Source organism: Pelobates fuscus, chromosome 12, assembly GCF_036172605.1.
Source record: "Pelobates fuscus isolate aPelFus1 chromosome 12, aPelFus1.pri, whole genome shotgun sequence".
In the NCBI taxonomy this organism is placed as follows: domain Eukaryota; kingdom Metazoa; phylum Chordata; class Amphibia; order Anura; family Pelobatidae; genus Pelobates; species Pelobates fuscus.
In genome coordinates, this window is record NC_086328.1 from 94454334 (window position 1) to 94472291 (window position 17958).

General features: G+C 40.4%; 1 protein-coding gene across 4 annotated transcripts in view; it reads left to right on the plus strand.

Annotated features, from left to right (window-relative positions):
• Positions 1 to 17958, plus strand: part of PHRF1 (PHD and ring finger domains 1) — a 78810-nt gene that overhangs the window by 24147 nt on the left and 36705 nt on the right. For 3 of the 4 annotated variants that reach the window (XM_063437845.1, XM_063437848.1, XM_063437847.1), the window contains exons 1-3: positions 4168 to 4280; positions 11769 to 11886; positions 17309 to 17386. In XM_063437845.1, the coding sequence (XP_063293915.1) occupies positions 11793 to 11886; positions 17309 to 17386 (172 nt within the window). In that variant the 5' untranslated portion in view covers positions 4168 to 4280; positions 11769 to 11792. Of the gene's footprint in view, positions 1 to 4167; positions 4281 to 11768; positions 11887 to 17308; positions 17387 to 17958 lie in introns of those variants that run through there. The other variant, XM_063437846.1, reaches the window with a different exon arrangement.

Below are 17958 nucleotides of genomic sequence, written 5' to 3' on the forward strand. Positions count from 1 at the left end.
TTTATTTAATTATTTTTTTTTTATTTTTTTTTATTATTATTAATATATATATGCATTTTTTCGTCCCCCCTCCCTGCTTGCTAGCTGGCCAGGGAGGGGGGCTCTCCTTCCCTGGTGGTCCAGTGGATGGGCACTGTGTAGGAGGGGGCTGTGGGGGCTGCAGAGAGATGTTACTTACCTTTCCTGCAGCTCCTGTCAGCTCTCTCTCCTCCTCTGCCGGTCCGTTCAGCACCTCGGTCAGCTCCCAGTGTAAATCTCGCGAGAGCCGCGGCTCTCGCGAGATTTACACTGTGAGCTGACAGAAGAGCTGAACGGACCGGCGGAGGAGGAGAGAGAGCTGACAGGAGCTGCAGGAGAGGTAAGTAACATCTCTCTGCAGCCCCCACAGCCCCCAGTCTGTATTATGGCAATGCATATTGCCATAATACAGACAATTGACTCGAGTATAAGCCGAGTTGGGGTTTTTCAGCACAAAAAACGTGCTGAAAAACTCGGCTTATACTCGAGTATATACGGTAGGTGTTCTTTTGTGTGTAGTGTTGATATTTGATTGAAGGGGTGCTTGAATATAATTTTGGTGTTTTAATACAGGGGTGTCCTTGTATGTAATGTTTGCGTTTGATTGCAGGGGTGTGTATGGATGCAATGTTGGCGCTCGGCGGCCTTCTGCCATGATGCCTAGGTTGTGCTGCATGTAGGTGCACGCAGGCCGCTGCGGACCCATGCAATTATAAAGCCCCATGTCCGTCCACCGTATAGACGATGCCGACGTGCCGGGCACGTCACGCAAAAGACGCACACGCACGTTTTGGGGTCAAGGGCTAGGTACAGCCAATCGGATCTGCAAGAGGGTTATTTAAACTCTCAAATTCCTTAGCTCATATCCCTGCCGCAGTTTCCCTTAGATGATTATCAGAGAGTTTGTTCTTGATTGTGTTTTTCGACTTTGGCTTCGTTTTGACTTTCTGGTTCCCTTAACTTTTGGCTTTTCCTTATTGCTGTGTCTTGTTCTGTGTCCCTGACCTCGGCTAGTTTTCTGACTATTCTCGGGTACGTTAATTCCGGCCATTCTAAGACCCGATAAGACGTTATCCTTAGTTCTAGGGTGTGATACTATTCTGCGTGCTAAATCAATATAATCCTGATAGAAGTATATAATTGTGGAGTTTGAATGCAGGGGTGTGTTTGCATGTACTGTTTGTGCATACAAACACATTATCACACAGATACATATATATAAACACACTGACAAACACACAAATTCATATACACACTGACACATGCACACACCTTGACACACACACACACAGATGCACACCCTGACACACAGATACATGCACACTGAAACACACATGCACACCTTAACACAGAAATGCACACACTGATATGTATACACACACACACACACATCCTGATGCACACCTTCAATTTCCAGGAGGTTTGCTTGCTGCTGCTGGCTGAAGGGGAGAGTGTAGTGGTTTTAAGTAGCTTCTGTCTCTCTCCCATCAGGCTGCCTGTGTGTGCCTCCTCTGCCACCAACTCCCTCTCTCTTCGCACGGCGCGCTCTTTATGTAGCTGGAAGGATGTGATCATCACTTCCTCCCTGCTGGCAGGTATTACCGGGGCCCGGTCGCGACCTTAAAGGGCCGCGGCACCCAACCCGGCTACTGTTAAGCGATAAAACAACCATACCCATCGAGTGGCCTTAAGTCCATAGCGTCTGTGCGGTAGTTCCGCCACTGGTATTGACTATCCACTGACTTCAGGTGGAAGGGGCTTTCAATCACTTTTTTCAATTTGTATTAAACAAAACAAAAACATTGATTAAATTACATGTTTAGTTTTCAACTGTAAGAAAGTCCCTGAAAGGCAATTATGAAACTCTGGTACTGGTTGTGGTCTGAAACTGAACTTGACAAGCATAGAATTGGGTTGCTTAAAAGTAAGTGGTACTGAAATAGGCTCTTTCAACACAGACCCCCTCCCAACATGTCTGACATGTCCTGCTGTTTCAATTTAGTACCCTGGTGTCCAGCAGGTGATATGCAGGAGCACTAGGAGACTGCAGAGAGCGCTACAGCACACGCTCTAGAAGGCTAGCCAGTTAAGCCCCTTCGGTGGTTGGGTCCGGACCCATTTTTGGTGTCACCATCGACACAACACCCCTTGTCCCAACTTGGTCAAACTAATTAAAAAATGTATTTCATTATGTGTCTGTCGGTCCATGTAAAAAAAAATATATATATATACGGTATGTGATATCCAAAACAATGCTTATTTTTGTCTGATTTAACAAAAAAAATAATCAAAATTGAAATTTTTTTTTTACTCCCCACAAGGAATCGAACCCTTCCAAAGTGTAACAGAACTCCAATACCAGCACTTCGTGTCCGCTTATAATGTGAACCTTATTCTCAGTACTATGTGTGCCTACTGAAGTAGCATGGGTGCGGTATTCCTGTCATTTAAGCACTGCAGCTGCGAACATTGCCGTTTCAGAGAAACGGCAATGTTTATATTGCAGGGTGTAGACTGCCTCTAGTGGTTGTCTACCAGACAGCCAGTAGAGGCACTTCCTGCAGTTTCATGAGGATGTCCAGCTTTGCATGAGGATGTCCAGCATCTTCTAAATCCCCATAAAAAAACATTGACTTAATGCTTTCCTATGAAGAAGGCCTGATGCGCACCGCTTGCCATGCATGTGCATTTGGTGTCCCCTGTTGACTGATGTTGGAGGATCTCAAAAACAGTTTTGTACTCATAACACTATAGAGTTCCTTTATAACAGCAATGTGTCCCCCAATCCCAGTGTGTGTCTATTAAAGAATACTCCCAGAGTATCCCAGGTACAACTTCATTATTGTATTTTCCTGTCATCATTGTTAAAAATGTTAGATTTTTCTGTGCTGACCATTGAGAAAATTTTAGACTTTAGAAAAGAGTAGCGGCAGTTGCTGTCTTGGTGTGTAACTCCCACTAAACACAGGTAGACTAGGACATGAATTCCCTTGGGTTGCTCAAACTCCAACTTCAAAATATCATGCCAAATGAAAGATATTTGAAGGACCACTTAAGTCACCCAGTCCACTTCATCTCAAGTTTTAACCCTGCAATGTAAAATACCGCAGCTTTGTAGAAATCATTCACAGCTTTATTGTGACACACAATTTAAAAACTCAGTAAAATGGGAGCTCTCAGCAGAGGGAACTCACGACAGGCGCTCATAAAGTGCTTTTTAAAAATTCTTGCTTCTCTCCTCTGTGCCTCCTAACGTTCTGCTCATGTGGAGTTTCTATGTCTGCCTTCTTCGCATTGTGACGCAGTTTGCCCACGTAGGCTTCCTGTGGACTTCCATGTTCACGCTGGTCTTCTAGGTGCTTCCGTTAGCTCTTCTGTAGTAAACCCTGCGGTGTAGGGCAAACTTATTTACTGAGAGCATCATTACATCACTCTCAGCCTATAACTTAGCTCAGAGAGAGTGAGCTCCAGGCTGTCGTAAAGGCACCGTTAGCAAATGGTCTGTCTACTTACAGTGGGGGAAAAGCCACAGCACTCCTGGCACCATGAGCACAAATGCTCTCTGTAGTGGTTATCGTGCTTGCAGTGTTATTTTAACACTGAATCATTTGCTGGGATTTGCAGGGAAATGGTTAAAAAAAATAAATGAATAAATAAAATAAACCCAACCTCCACCCCAAAACAAATAAATAAAAAAATCCTAAATAAACAAAATAAATTAAAAAAAAAAAAAAAATTATATATATATATATATATATATATATATATATATATATATATATATATATATATATATAAAATAAACCCAACCTCCACCCCAAAACAAATAAATTAAATACATTTTTTTTTAAAAAATCCAAAATAAATAAATAAAATAAATCCTTATTAGGTGATTGTATCAGCGTGGAATCCCATTTGTCTTAGTTACCAATAAACAAGTCTTCCTGCTCTGCCTCACTGTACCCTCCCCTAGCAACAGACCCCTAGCAACAGACCACGAGCCCAGCTCTCCCAGGCCTGTATCTCCATGACAACCAGGGAATCCTACCCTCGGCGTTACCATGTCCCCGCGAGGCGGGCCTTCCTGTCGGGAAAGGGGGGGGTGGAGGGTGACGTCACCACCCGCCGCCGTGACCCCGGAAGCAGTAAGCCCGTGCTGTTATTGGGCTTCCGGAACGCCGTTCGCTCCTGTCTGGCTGCGGCCTCGGTGTTTGTTTGTCCCCCCCCCCTCTGTTATTGTTTCGGTGTAGCGGTCCTGGGAGGTGAGTGACAGCTAGTTATAAGACCCCTCCCAGACGTCTGGAGTGTGACGTCAGAGCTCTCCTCTCCGGGTGACGTCAGAGATGTTAAAGCGTTCACCCCCTCATGCAGGCAGCTGTGTGTGAGGTCACTGGGGGCTCTGTCTCTCTGTGGCAGGGGTCCTCACTCCGGCCCCCCAGATGTGGCTGCACTACAACTCCCATGATTCTCTGGCTATCTCTGTAATTCAAAGAATAATGGGAGTTCTAGTTCAGCAACATCTGGGGGGGCCGGAGTTTGAGGACTCCTGCTCTATGGCTTGACTTGTGATTATTGTATATTAATTAGAAATGACGCAATGATGAGATTTCTCCCCATTTCCAAGTGCAGCAGAGAGCACATGCAAATACAATAATACCCTTATTATTATTATTTATAAGGCGCCAACAAATTCCCTAGCGCTGTACAATAGGTGGATTAACAGTCATGGATCTGCAAAAAGACAAGTTAGAACAAACAGGAAGGGAGGGCCCTGCTCATACAAGCTCTCATTCTAGAGGGAGTGGGGTGGAGTGGGGTAAAGTGGCACAAGAAGGAAGGGTAGGAGGTATTTAATGCACGGGAAAAAGTAGGTTATTAGAATAGTTTACAATGAAGGGTGAGTTGTTTTTTTTATGGATGACATAGCTGCAGCAGAGGAAGCAGGGTAGGATACCATGGTGCGGGGGAGGGAAAGCTGTTAACAGTTTTATACATATAACAGGAAACATGCCATTCAATTTATAAATGGCTTTTTGGGGGGTTATTATAAGTTTTTATTATATGATTTTTCATAGAAAGGATACATAGAGAAGGGATTTGGTCGGAGAAGTTCCCTGTCATTTCAGCAAGGTTCACATGGAATAGCGGTATTAAATATTCAACTCGATAAATTACAGTAACAGTTTCAGATATCATAGAGCAAATATGATAAGGTATTATTAGCACATGACTGGAAGCCATTACGTGTACGGGGTATCAACTACCGAAGATGCGGTCTGATGATATTTGACTGGCCTTCCACCCGTCTATCTGTGATTTGGTGTCCTTGTGCAGTATGGTAGAGCAGGGATGACATTCAGGGTTTTTACCAGTACCTCATCGTGGCACGGCCGGACTGCATAGTGGAGTTCCCCATCTCCTGCCCCGGTCGGTCTATGTATTGTGTAGATTTAGTCATCACAGTAAGTTCCATTCCCTCCAACCACCACTCCCTGTCAGTCCCTCAGCAGGTTTTGGTACTTATAAAAAGTATTTTTGATAATGCCGATTCCGAATATAGCGTTAGTTGAAATAGTTATAAATTGATTTTTATGGCTATTTGATTGAAGGGGGATGCAGTTGTTTTAAGGGATCTCAGGCTGGTAAGATTTAAATAATATTTTCAGGCAGGTAACTCCATGTATACACGTGGTTCTGTAGGAACAGTTTGCCCACTTTTGCTACCATTCAGTTCTAGAGGGATGTTTAGAACAACCAGAGTCATAATATGCTCATTTCACTTTAGGGACACCAGCCCTTTATAGTATTTCAGGTTGTTAAAGTTTGTTAGAGGTCCGCTATATTCTCACTCTGACCTATTTTACAAAAGTACATCTGAAATGAGATGGTTTCCTTCCTCGCTTGCTTTGAACTGTAGGTCAAAGCAGAAATGCTTTTCATGATTAAATAAATAAAATAAATCCTTTTGAACATTGTTGACAGATTACAGTGATTCCTGTGCAGGCACTGTGTTCCAATGCTTCTCTATGAGAAGCATCTTATTGGACACAAGCCATCTGATGATTTCACAGGAGGCGGACATGTCTGCCACAAGGAGACACTCCTAGTGCTAGCATAAAGATGGGTTTAAGAGGACCTGTCGTTTTTTTTTTTCTTTTCTTTGGATTTCTTTTCCTTATGTACTGTATTGTAATGATTATACTCCCATCCTTGCCACTTGCCTTTTGTTTATATTTAGTTTCTTTTTAGTGCTAGATCTCAATATCTGGTTGTAGCCATTTTATTTTCCTCTGTCCATCATGTCTGCAGTTTCCCTTCTTTGAGACTAATTTTACTGATGTATATTGGGTACATTTGTTTGGCAACTGAAACAGAACTTTGCTTTAAGCTCCACCTATTGGCAAGTTTTGTCAACCTGACTGTTAAAGGGACACTGTAGGAACCCAGACCACTTCGGCTAATTGAAGTGGCCTGGGTGCTGTGTCCCTTTTGCACTTATTGTTGCAATGTAAAACATTGCAGTTCCAAGTCTGCCCTCTGTGGCTGTCTAACAGACAGCCACTGGGGGCGCTTCCGGATTCGTAACAGACTTTTGGTCCATTATCTGACGCTGGATGTCCTCACGGACCTCCAGCGTCAGATTTTCCCCATAGGAAAGCATTATTCAATTGCCGCGCATGTGCATTAGGTCTCCCCCTGCTGGCTTGGGAGGAGCGTGGGCAGATTGGATTTAGGTAAGTTTTAACCCCTTCAGCGACGTGGGGCGGGAGGGAAGGGGGCACTCCAGGATTCTCCAATGCCAGGGAAACGGGTTTGTTTTACTGGCACTGGAGAATCCCTTTAAACATGAAGAAAAGTAGTCCCTACTTTATTTTATATATTTAAAGGGACACTATAGTCACCTGAACAACATTAGCTTAATAAAGCAGTTTTGGTGTATAGAACAAGCCCTTGCAGCCTCACTGCTCAATCCCCTGCCATTTAGGAGTTAAATCCCTTTGTTTATGAACCCTAGTCACACCTCCCTGCATGTGACTTGCACAGCTTTCCATAAACACTTCCTGTAAAGAGAGCCCTATTTAGGCTTTCTTTATTGCACGTTCTGTTTAATTAAGATTTTCTTATCCCCTGCTATGTTAATAGCTTGCTAGACCCTGCAAGAGCCTCCTGTGTGTGATTAAAGTTCAATTTAGAGATTGAGATACAATTATTTAAGGTAAATTACATCTGTTTGAAAGTGAAACCATGTTTTTTTTCATGCAGGCTCTGTCAATCATAGCCGGGGAGGTGTGGCTAGGGCTGCATAAACAGAAACAAAGTGATTTAACTCCTAAATGACAGTGAATTGAGCAGTGAAATTGCATGGGAATGATCTATACACTAAAACTACTTTATTTAGCTAAAGTAATTTAGGTGACTATAGTGTTCCTTTAATGAAAACTAGAGCATTTTGGAAATACAGAGGTTCAGACACAGGGAGCCATATAGATTAGATAAAGTTTAATTTTGGTGACAGAGCCGCTTTAATGCCTCAACAGGGGAGGTCGCCTGCAATCTAATGAGTTTAAGAAACACTTTATAAGTTAAAAAAACAAAAACTTATTTTTGTAATTAGTGTTCTTTCTTCAAAAAGATATACCTCTTACAACAACAAAACTTAATATGTTTTATCTCTTCATATATAATTTAATATTCTGGAATGAACTCCCTCTCCAGACATGATGGGCATATTCTCACCTCCCTTATAATTAGTTTTTACATACAACATGCTTCCTGGAGACTGTTCTTATCTTTGTGATTATATGCAGTACCCTAAAAGAGCAGATCTAAAGTGTGTAGAATTTGAATGCTACAACAGGTAAATTGATTAAGGTTGTTAACGTATAGATTTATTTTTTGTTTTCTTCAGCGCTTTACAATATTATGAAAAGGGGGAAATATTACAATAAATAAAGCAATTACACAGTGACACAGGAACAATAGGTAGATGAGCACACTGATCAAACAAACTTACAGTCTAGAGGAGTTGGGGTACAAAAACACGATAGGGAAGTAAGGGTGACAGCCACCAAACAAGGTGGAAAAGGAGCAGTATTTATCACGTATTGGACGTGATCAGTAAACGTAATGAGTATTTGGATACCCAGTGATATTGCCATCCTAAATATTAAGCCACAGTGTGTATATTTCAGGGATGTATACTTCCTACATGCCAAACACAGAGCAAGTGTATCTTGTGTTCTTCCCAACATCAACATTAGCTAATTAGTTTCAATCTCCTAATGATAGACTTCTCCTCTTGTCCATTCTTCTGGCACCTGATAGGTGCATTTGTGGCAATTGCTGCGCATGCGTTGATGGTCCATCAATGCATCTTTGTGTGAAGCATTTGATTGGACCTTGACCAGGAAAAAGATGACGCACGGTGACTGCAGAGGGCAATGGGTGGAGCGGATCAGGGAAGAACCTGTCCTGACAGTGAATTCAAGGTAATTATTTAGCTATTTTACAATTTAAAAAGACTAAACCAGTGAGTGAAAATAAGGCAAAAATATAAATATATTAGAGTAACCTTTTAAAGTTGCATTGTGAATTGGCTTCTCATATATAAATACAAGTGGTGGTAATCCATGAAGAGTAGATTAATTATATCTGCTAGGTAGGAGAATGAATGTCGTAGATAATGCATTAAAATATACCCAAAACAAGAAATTAAAAAAGAAAAAAAAACAAGGATACTCCCATGATACTCTCATTTGAAGATTATGAATGTTCTGTAAGTCAATGAGCCCTGCAGCTTAAATAACTGTGATTTTTATGGTAGTGAGTTCTCATTCTATTAGCCCAATAAAAAGAAATAAAAGAATTTCCTGGAATGAGGAAAGAAGCGGAAATAAGTGTGGAACACTATTAGCCCTAGCGCACTTCCATATCTAGGTGCAGCATTGTCCCACAATACTCTGGGTGATCTTAGATAAATGCTGAGAAAGTGACCTACAAGTGTACAGCACCATGGAAGTCAAGGTCATTTCCAACCTATGCCCTTACTGTGTTCTGAGAATGTGGCATATGATGCTTTTTGTAAAACAAAAGAGTTTGTTCTCATCAAACCGAGAAGTACCGTAACTCAGCCATTCATGATGCTTATTTATTTTCTACAATGTTTTAGGACACAACAATTCTTTTTCCTTGCTTTAACTTAACCTACGTCTTGCGCCAAATATTTGGCAAATATTTATTTCCCGATTTCCATAAATCGCAAGGAGCATTGGATTGACAGCTTCTGGGGTTTGCTACAGTTGCACTATGTGTCCATAGTTCTTCTCTACGAGAAGTATCTGATTGGGCAAAATTGATCAGTCTTGATAGAATAATGGTGTTTCATTGCTTTTTTTTTTTTTAATTAAGGAAAAAAAAAACACACAAAAAGAGCCCAATATTCAAAACATAAGGAGAACATCTAATAAAAAAATTTAAAAAATAAGATAATTAGTGTTTCATCAAAAGAGTACTCTAAACACCATACCCACAACAGTTATGAAGCCATTTACTTTTTATTTTAGGTTTGTTCGTGAATCATCAGATTTGTATTTTTACCATAAATTAAAGGAACATTTCAAGCACCTTAACCACTACAGTGTGCTGCTGTGGTTATGGTGCTTGTTGCTCCCCCTCCTCATTGTAAGTAGTCAAACCATTTAGTTTGAATAATTATCCAGGGTATATTTTCTGCCAGATTTTGGTCACTGCCTCTTCTATACCTGTATGGAGAGCCAAAAGCTCTTTCTAGGAGCTTCCTTTAGCTCTCCTAAACTAATCCATCCCTGCACCATTGGACTTAGCTCAAAGCACAGAGCTTCTGGCTCTCTATAGAGCCATTGACCATTGCCTGGCAGCCAGAGGTAAGAAGTCCCAACTTTTAGTAAACAGTTTGGTTACTTACATGAAAGGGTAGATGGTAGGGCACATCTCGGATCAAAACCATTATAGTGCACTTTATTATCAATAACTTTGATAATGTTTTTGTTCTAAATCTGACTAATAGAGAAACGTATTTGTTAGGCATAAATAAACCACTTGAGGGATTATTATTAAAGGGACACTATAGTCACCAGAACCATTACAGTTTAATGCCTTTCCCTGCAGGCTTTTTAATGTAAACGCTGCCTTTACAGAGAAAAGGCAGTGTTTACATTACTGTCAAGTAAAACCTTCAGTGGCAGTCACTCAGACGACCACTAGAGGTGCTTCTTATCTCAGTATGCAGCGCCTACAGTCAGCTTTTCCTCGCATTGCATGGAGGCACCGAACGTTCCCCATAGATGGTAAACTCTGTGAGGAGTTGCTGATTGGCGCATTTTGCCGTGCATGAACATTAGTCTCCCAATGCTTTCTAATGGGATGGAAAAAAGGTAACTTTTTGAATATCTTTTCACTGCAATCTGAGGAGTGCTGGTCCCCTAAACAGACACTCCAACACTATAGTGTTCCTTTAACTAATAGTAAAAAATGTAAGACCTGGCCAGTGGTTTAACTGTGAAGGTGATGCTCCTGCGCCCAGCACTTTCCTCTCTGCACTGCAGTATGAAGAGTGGTTAGCTGGTTTGCTGGTGATAGGCTGAGAACATCAACTGATGATGCTCTCGGCCAACTCTCGGCCTATTCTGTGCCCATTGAGAAAAATAGTACTTTTAAAAAATGTTTAATAATAATTTTTTGGGGTTCTTTGTACGTTGCATTTTTAAAGTGCTGTGTACATGTTTGTGTAAAATACATATATGGTACTAAGAATTGAAGCAATTTGAACTGTTTATTTTCTCTGACACTTACAATCGGCCAAATACATTCTTTGTTAATTTTATTTAAATTGGTGTAGGCCAAAATTTGTGTAAACACTCTTATCTAATGATGGTAAACTAGTTACAAAGGCATGCTTCCTGTATGGTACAGAATAGTCTAGTCAATTTCTTACTGATAAACTTATCTGAAAATAACTGTTAAACTAACATGTATATTTAACAGAATTTTCATTTGCATGCAGTGACAGCCAATTTGCACCAAAACCACTTTATTGCTTTAGCAGTTCTGGTGCAGAGAGTGTCCCTTTAAAAGATAGGTGCTAATTTGAATAAATAAAGTAGTTTCATATATTTTTTTACTAGACTATTAGGGTGTTGTTTGAGAAGATTTCATGGAAGCTGCACATTATATCATGTTAAGTGAAGATATTGCACAGGCATGTTGGCTTCATTGAAGTTAGGCTTTCTACATGTGTGAAGACGCTTTGCATATATGTATTAAAGATGCCATTTACTCAATAACTCAGAATACAGATTATCAGGTGGTATCTGAGTTCCATGCCTGCTCATAAATAACACTGTGCTCATTATGTGATAGTAGTGCTTGCTTAGACTTTATTTAGTGCTTTTCCCTTAGGCATCCATTAGTCATATTGTTTACCTTATGGAATAATTGAATTACTTACTGCCGTACTGTAAAATAGAGTGGTTTGTTTTGTTTAGCATACTGTGTTATAGCTTTAAATATAAATCTGGTAGAGAGCAGACGGAAACAATGAATTACATTAAATTGACTCTGTTTCTAATGAAACATAAATCACTTGGCAACAGTTTGTATTAAAAATGCTTGATTTATAATTTTCATGCTAATGACAATATGATATAAGTTAACCGCAAAGTGTACGTTTAAACTTGAACAGTTTTCATGTAACGTCTATGGTTTCCACGCAGAGATCGTTTTTCTGATGCAGCGCAATGGATGATGAAGAGAACCAGGATCAGCTAATTAACAGAAACTCCTCACAAGGAAAGAGCCGACGGCAAGTTTCCATCCTGGCCAGCGATGATGGTAATGCTTACTTTCCAATGCAAATCAAACTGTCATGGTTATTCACCCAAGTGGAACTGACACAGTGGTCGCAAGTTTTAAATAGTGGACTTAAATAGTGGACTATGAAAAAGTTGCCATTTCATGTATTTCGGCCTCTAATTTGGTTGCTAAGTTTTGTCAAGCCCTCAGCCTTCACTAGTGACAGCTGAGGAGAAAAAGGCTTTTTTTTCTGTGGAGGATTCTGTGGTCTCATGTGATCCTCCATAGATATCAGTGTTGTCCTCTCGCGCATTCGCGAGACTACAGCACTGACGTCAGCTCCTGGCAGCCAGGAGTTGAAGAGGATCCTGCAGAAGAAGATGGCGGCTACGAGGGACAGGTTCAGGTAAGTAAAGCTCACCCTTGCCTACAACCTTTGCAAAACATGCTTTGATCCCAGAAGGTGACAGAGATGCTTTAACCCCTTAAGGACCAAACTTCTGGAATAAAAGGGAATCATGACATGTCACACATGTCATGTGTCCTTAAGGGGTTAAAGCTGCACTGTTACTTATGATTTTGTTTTTATTAAGACACAGTCTTAATGACTACATAGGCATGTAAATTGAATTGCAATGCAATAAAAAGACTACCGTATATACTCGAGTATAAGTCGAGTTTTTCAGCACATTTTTTGTGCTGAAAACCCCAACTCGACTTATACTCAAGTCAATGTCTGTATTATGGCAATTTACATTGCCATAATACAGACAAGGGGCTGTGTAGGAGGGGGGCTGGCAGGAAGCGTTTACGTACCTCTCCTGCAGCTCCTGTCAGCTCCCTTCTCCTCCGCGCCGGTCCGGTCAGCTCCCTCTGTAAATCCCAGTGTAAGTCTCGCGAGAGCCGCGCTATGACCCCACGGCTCTCGCGAGACTTACACTGGGACTTACAGAGGGAGCTGACCGGACCAGTGCGGAGGAGAAGGGAGCTGACAGGAGCTGCAGGAGAGGTAAGCGCTCTCTGCCAGCCCCCTCCACTGAACTGCCAATGCCACTGGACCACCAGGGAGTGAGAGCCCCCCTCCCTGCCATGTATCAAGCAGGGAGGAGAGACGAAAAAAAAAAATATATATATATATATATATATATATATATATAATTATAATAAAATAAAATATGAATAATTAAAATAAATAAATAAAATATAACAAAAAAAAATTATTAAAATAATAATAATAAAAATGCCCACCCCCCACCAAGGCTCTGCAACACATACACAAACACACATTGCATTCATTATATACACACACTGTAAATAAATATTCAATTAAAATAATTTTTTTAGGATCTAATTTTATTTAGAAATTTACCAGTAGCTGCTGCATTTCCCACTCGAGTCAATAAGTTTTCCCAGTTTTTTGGGGTAAAATTAGGGGCCTCGGCTTATATTCGGGTCGGCTTATACTCAAGTATATACGGTACTTTATTTTATTTTTTCTTGAAAAATGTAGCAGAGGTGGAACTCTCCTGACCTTTGCCATCAGCTTATGACAGGTGGTGGTAGATGCAAGAGATGCCTAGGTGATCTCTTTGCTCATGTGCAAGATCATCACTGGAAGGTATTACAGGTCCTTCACTACACCCCTGTAATATAGACTAGCCCAAATTTCTTTCTGTACTGTATTGTATTCCTCTGCATCTCTATTTCCGCATTGGACCTGAGATTTTCTTTGATATTACCTCATTTGTTCATATATGTGCATTATACATTGACAGTGAGTAATCTAAATTGAGCTTCTTGTTGGTAATCAACACTTGAACATTTGTTTTTCATAACTCAATATACCTTTTATAGACTCCTCCACTCCCCAATCTGCAAACTAAACTTATTGCTGTGTCACAGTTAGACCTTCAATCTGTTCTGATTGCAGAATGTTTGTGTTTTTTGTGGCATGTCTGCTTTTTGTACTGTGTTATCAAACTTTACAGAGTATAGCATCCCCCAGCAAGTGAAAACCTCTGTCAATACAGTATATTAAATAATGCATTGGAAATGCAAAAATTAGATTCAATTTAAAAAAAATGCTAAGCTCTGAAGTTCCTGTGTTTGCAACGTCCAGCTTTGTGCACTTTTCAGGCTAGGATCCAGCTAATATTTGAAAGCCAATTCTGTGGTTGTTTTCAGTGGGAGTACTGAATGTATCCCATGTACCCCTGACCACTGGAGGATACTGGGATATCTAGTTAGTATATAGCAGCAGGCTTAGAAAGTGCAAATTAAACTTCCACGCAAGCTAACAAAAGCACATCCGATTATCTGTTCATGTTTGTTTTATGAGGGACCTGTGACATACATGGGGGTAGGGGTGATGGGCTTATAGATGCAGTGATTTTTTACGAATTTGTGTAGCTGTAAAAAAATAAAGAGATGAGGTTTCTTCATTGTGCCAAAACTTGTGTTGTGGGGTGTAGACAATTTTTTTAGTGCATCTTTTAAATGGGGGATTTTCTGTGGTTTCTGTGATTTAGCAGCATTGGCAGGTTCTCATTATTGGAATAACAGGTTTTGTAGTGCAGTATGATTGTTTGCTCACTGACAGTGTATATGGTATATTATGCCAAAATAGAGAAGCCAGTCAAAACAGATGTGTGACTATTCAAGGAGAGGCAGTTTAATGACATTGCCTATTGCCACTGCATATTTTGATAACTTAGCTTCTTTATCACTGGTTCCAGAAAAGAGGTATTAGTTAACCTTTGATTGAAAATCTTCCTTTTATGTTTATAATGTTTAGTTGTTTGGGGAATCATTTCACTCTATTTAGTCTTTACATTTCAAGTTGTACCCTACTGGTCAGGCTTTAAAAGTAATTTTTCATTGCAAGCCTGGAGGATTCATTGTAAGAGATGGGAAACCTGTGGATTATTTTTTTGTTGTTTTTTTTTTTGGAAAAGGAAAATGGAGAGCGGAGGCCTTTGGGGACATAAAATGCAGTGTGTATAAAAGTATTATTCTTATAATAAAAGTACAGCCTTTTCTGTAAATAGTAAAATAAGTTTGCTTTAAAAAAAAAAAAATTGTTACAAAGATTCTACATGGTCTGAATTTGTTAAATGGAGACTACAGTCATCCAGACCATTTCATCTAAAGTGGTGTGGATGCAATGTCCATGTCCCACTTAATCCTGCATTGTAAGTCATTGCCGTTTTTGAAAAACTGCAATAATTACATTGCAGGACTAAGACTCTAGGTCCCCTAGATGACAGATGAAAATACTTTGTGAAAAATATTTGTTAGTTTCCATTGCTGCCATTTACAGTAGTTTGCGTGATATACTCCAGGTGGAGAATAGACTGGTGCACAAATGCTTTTCATTCTATTATAATCATATCAAATTCCTTTTAATCTATGGCCGAATTAATTGATCCGTCCGGTGTTTATTTGTGGAGTCTTATTTGTTTACTTAGATCCAGATGTAAATCCTAGACGAATTGATTAGTTTGAGTGTGGAATAAAAGGATTTGTATTTGTTCGTACCATCTGAAAAGCTTTTGTGCACAGGTCGGATTTGGAATCAGACAACTATCATAAATAACATAATAATAATCATGAAAGTTAATTTTTCTCAAACCTCCGCACTCCTACTTAACTTCATGGTTGAATATGAAGTTATTTGTTATTATTCGTTATTTAGAAAGCTATACATTTTCCACATTGTGTTTAATTCTGTGATGCTCAACAGGCTTAAAGGGATTCCTGGCAATATAGGCTCTTGCAGTGTCCCCCACCCTAGCACCCCACCTCCCGTGGTGCTGAAAGGGTTAAAACCCCATCAGTCACTTACCTGAACCCAGCGCTGATGTTCCTCGGCACTGGGTCAGGCTCCGCCCACGCTCCTCCCCCTGCCGATGTCAGTCATCAGGGGAAACCTAATGAGCATGCGCGGCAATGGCCGCGCTTGCATTAAGATAATAATGCTTTCCTATGGGGGAAAAATTTTACGCTGGAGGTCCTCATGCAGAACGTGAGGACGTCCAGCGTCAGATAACGGACCAAAGGTCCTTTTCGATTCTAGAAGTTCCTATAGTGGCTGTCTGGTAGACAACCACTAGAGGAGGAGTTAACCCTCAGAGGTAATTACTGTAGTTTCTCAGAAACTGCAATAATTACCACTGTAGGGTTAAGGGACATGGGACATTGCACCCAGACCACTTCAATAAGCTGAAGTGGTCTGGGTGCCTACAGTGTCCCTTTAACTTGCTGTGTATGAAATATGTGGAATAAATTAGGGTGTGAAGCTCCTGATTATTGCTTGGGAGCTTCCAAAATTTCTGGCTATTGAATATCCTCTCTGGTATTGTGCAACGTGTCTGTAGAAGAGTTTTAAAGAGCAAATGGGTAACTTATTGTATCTGTGTTTTAATGGTTCTCTTCAGACCTTTGCCCTTTGCATTCCTCAGTGCTCAGTGGTGCATGCAGGACATCTTAAAGGCTGCCAGAATCTTACAGCAAACAGACACACCCCCATCATACTTCTTTAGGGAAGTTCATTAGTTGATGAATTTAACTTTCCACCTTGCATATATTGTCTTGCTTTGCCTGTCTTAATTCTGCTGTACATTTTAGCTTTTGTTTTTATTATTTATTAGAGCTGTGTGAGTGGGTTACTTTTTATCCTTTGTTTCTGCATAACTCCATTTTATTTTATCATTAAAGGGATACTATAGGCATCAAAACAACTGTAGCTTAATGTAGCAGTTTTGGTTTATAGATCATGCCCCTGCAGTCTCACTGCTCAATTCTCTGCCATTTAGGAGTTAAATCACGTTTGTTTCTGACCATGCAGCCCTAGCCACACCTCCCCTGGCTGTAACTGAGAGAGCCTACATGAATAAAATGGTTTCATATTCAATCAGATGTTAACTTACTTTAGAACTTGTTTTCTCCTGGTCTGTAAATTGTACTTCTATCACACCCAGGAGTCCCCTGCAGGGTTTCGGAGGCTATTAACAGAGCAGAAGATAAGAACTTCTAGATTGAACCGACTATGCAATAAAGGAACCTAAAATATCTAGGTTATTTTTCAGAAAGTAAGGCTTTGCAGGGAGGTGTGACTAGGACTGTATAAACAAAATGAGTTAACTCCTAAATGGCAGAGAATTGAACAGTGAGACTGCAGGGCCATGTTCTATACATCCAAACCGCTTTATTTAAGCTAAAATTGTTTTGGAGTCAAGAGTGTCCTTTTTGCTTTGTTACATATTTCCCTGCAGTAAGTACTTCAATACTTGGTTGAATATAATTTAAAAAAACAGGCAAATTAAATTCAAAACATCACATTTCAGGTTGCTTGGACAATAATGGGAAAAAGAAAAATTACACTCATTTGAAAATGTGTCTATGAACTTTTCATATTTTTTTGTTATTATTAGACAATGGTATATTTATTCTTTGTTTTCAGATGATGTTGAAGACTCTGAATCAGGGAGTGATGAGGAGGATGACCTGGAAGAAGGGGGTGAAGATGAAGATGGATCCAGTAAGCATCTAATAAGACAAAAGTATTGAATTATGTATAGTAGTATTAGAGAGAACACCGCTGTAGCTACATTTCTTTTAAAGGAACACTATAGGGTCAAGAACACAAACATGTATACCTGACCCTACTGTGCTAAAACCAACATCTAGCTCCCTTCCCTTCTCCCCCTTGCCTCTCTTAATATAGTAAAATCTTACTTGTATTCAAGCCTGCAGCTGCTGTCTCTGCCCCTGAAATGCCTCTGTCTGCTGACATCATCAGAAGTGGTGGTCTGAGCCAATCACAATGCTTCCCCATCGGACTGGCTGAGACTGTCAAGGAGGCAGATCAGGGGCAGAGCCAGCACAAGCCAAACACAGCACTGGCGAATCAGCAGCTCCCCATAGAGATTAATTGAATCAGTGCATCTCTATGTAGAAATTTAAGTGTCTGCATGTTGAGGGTGTAAACACTGAATGGCAGTGCTGCTCACTATGCAGCACTGCCTCAGAAAGCACCTCTTGTTGCCATCCGAGGAGTGGCCAGTGATGTTATCACTAGGCTGTAATGTAAACACTGCATTTTCTCTGAAA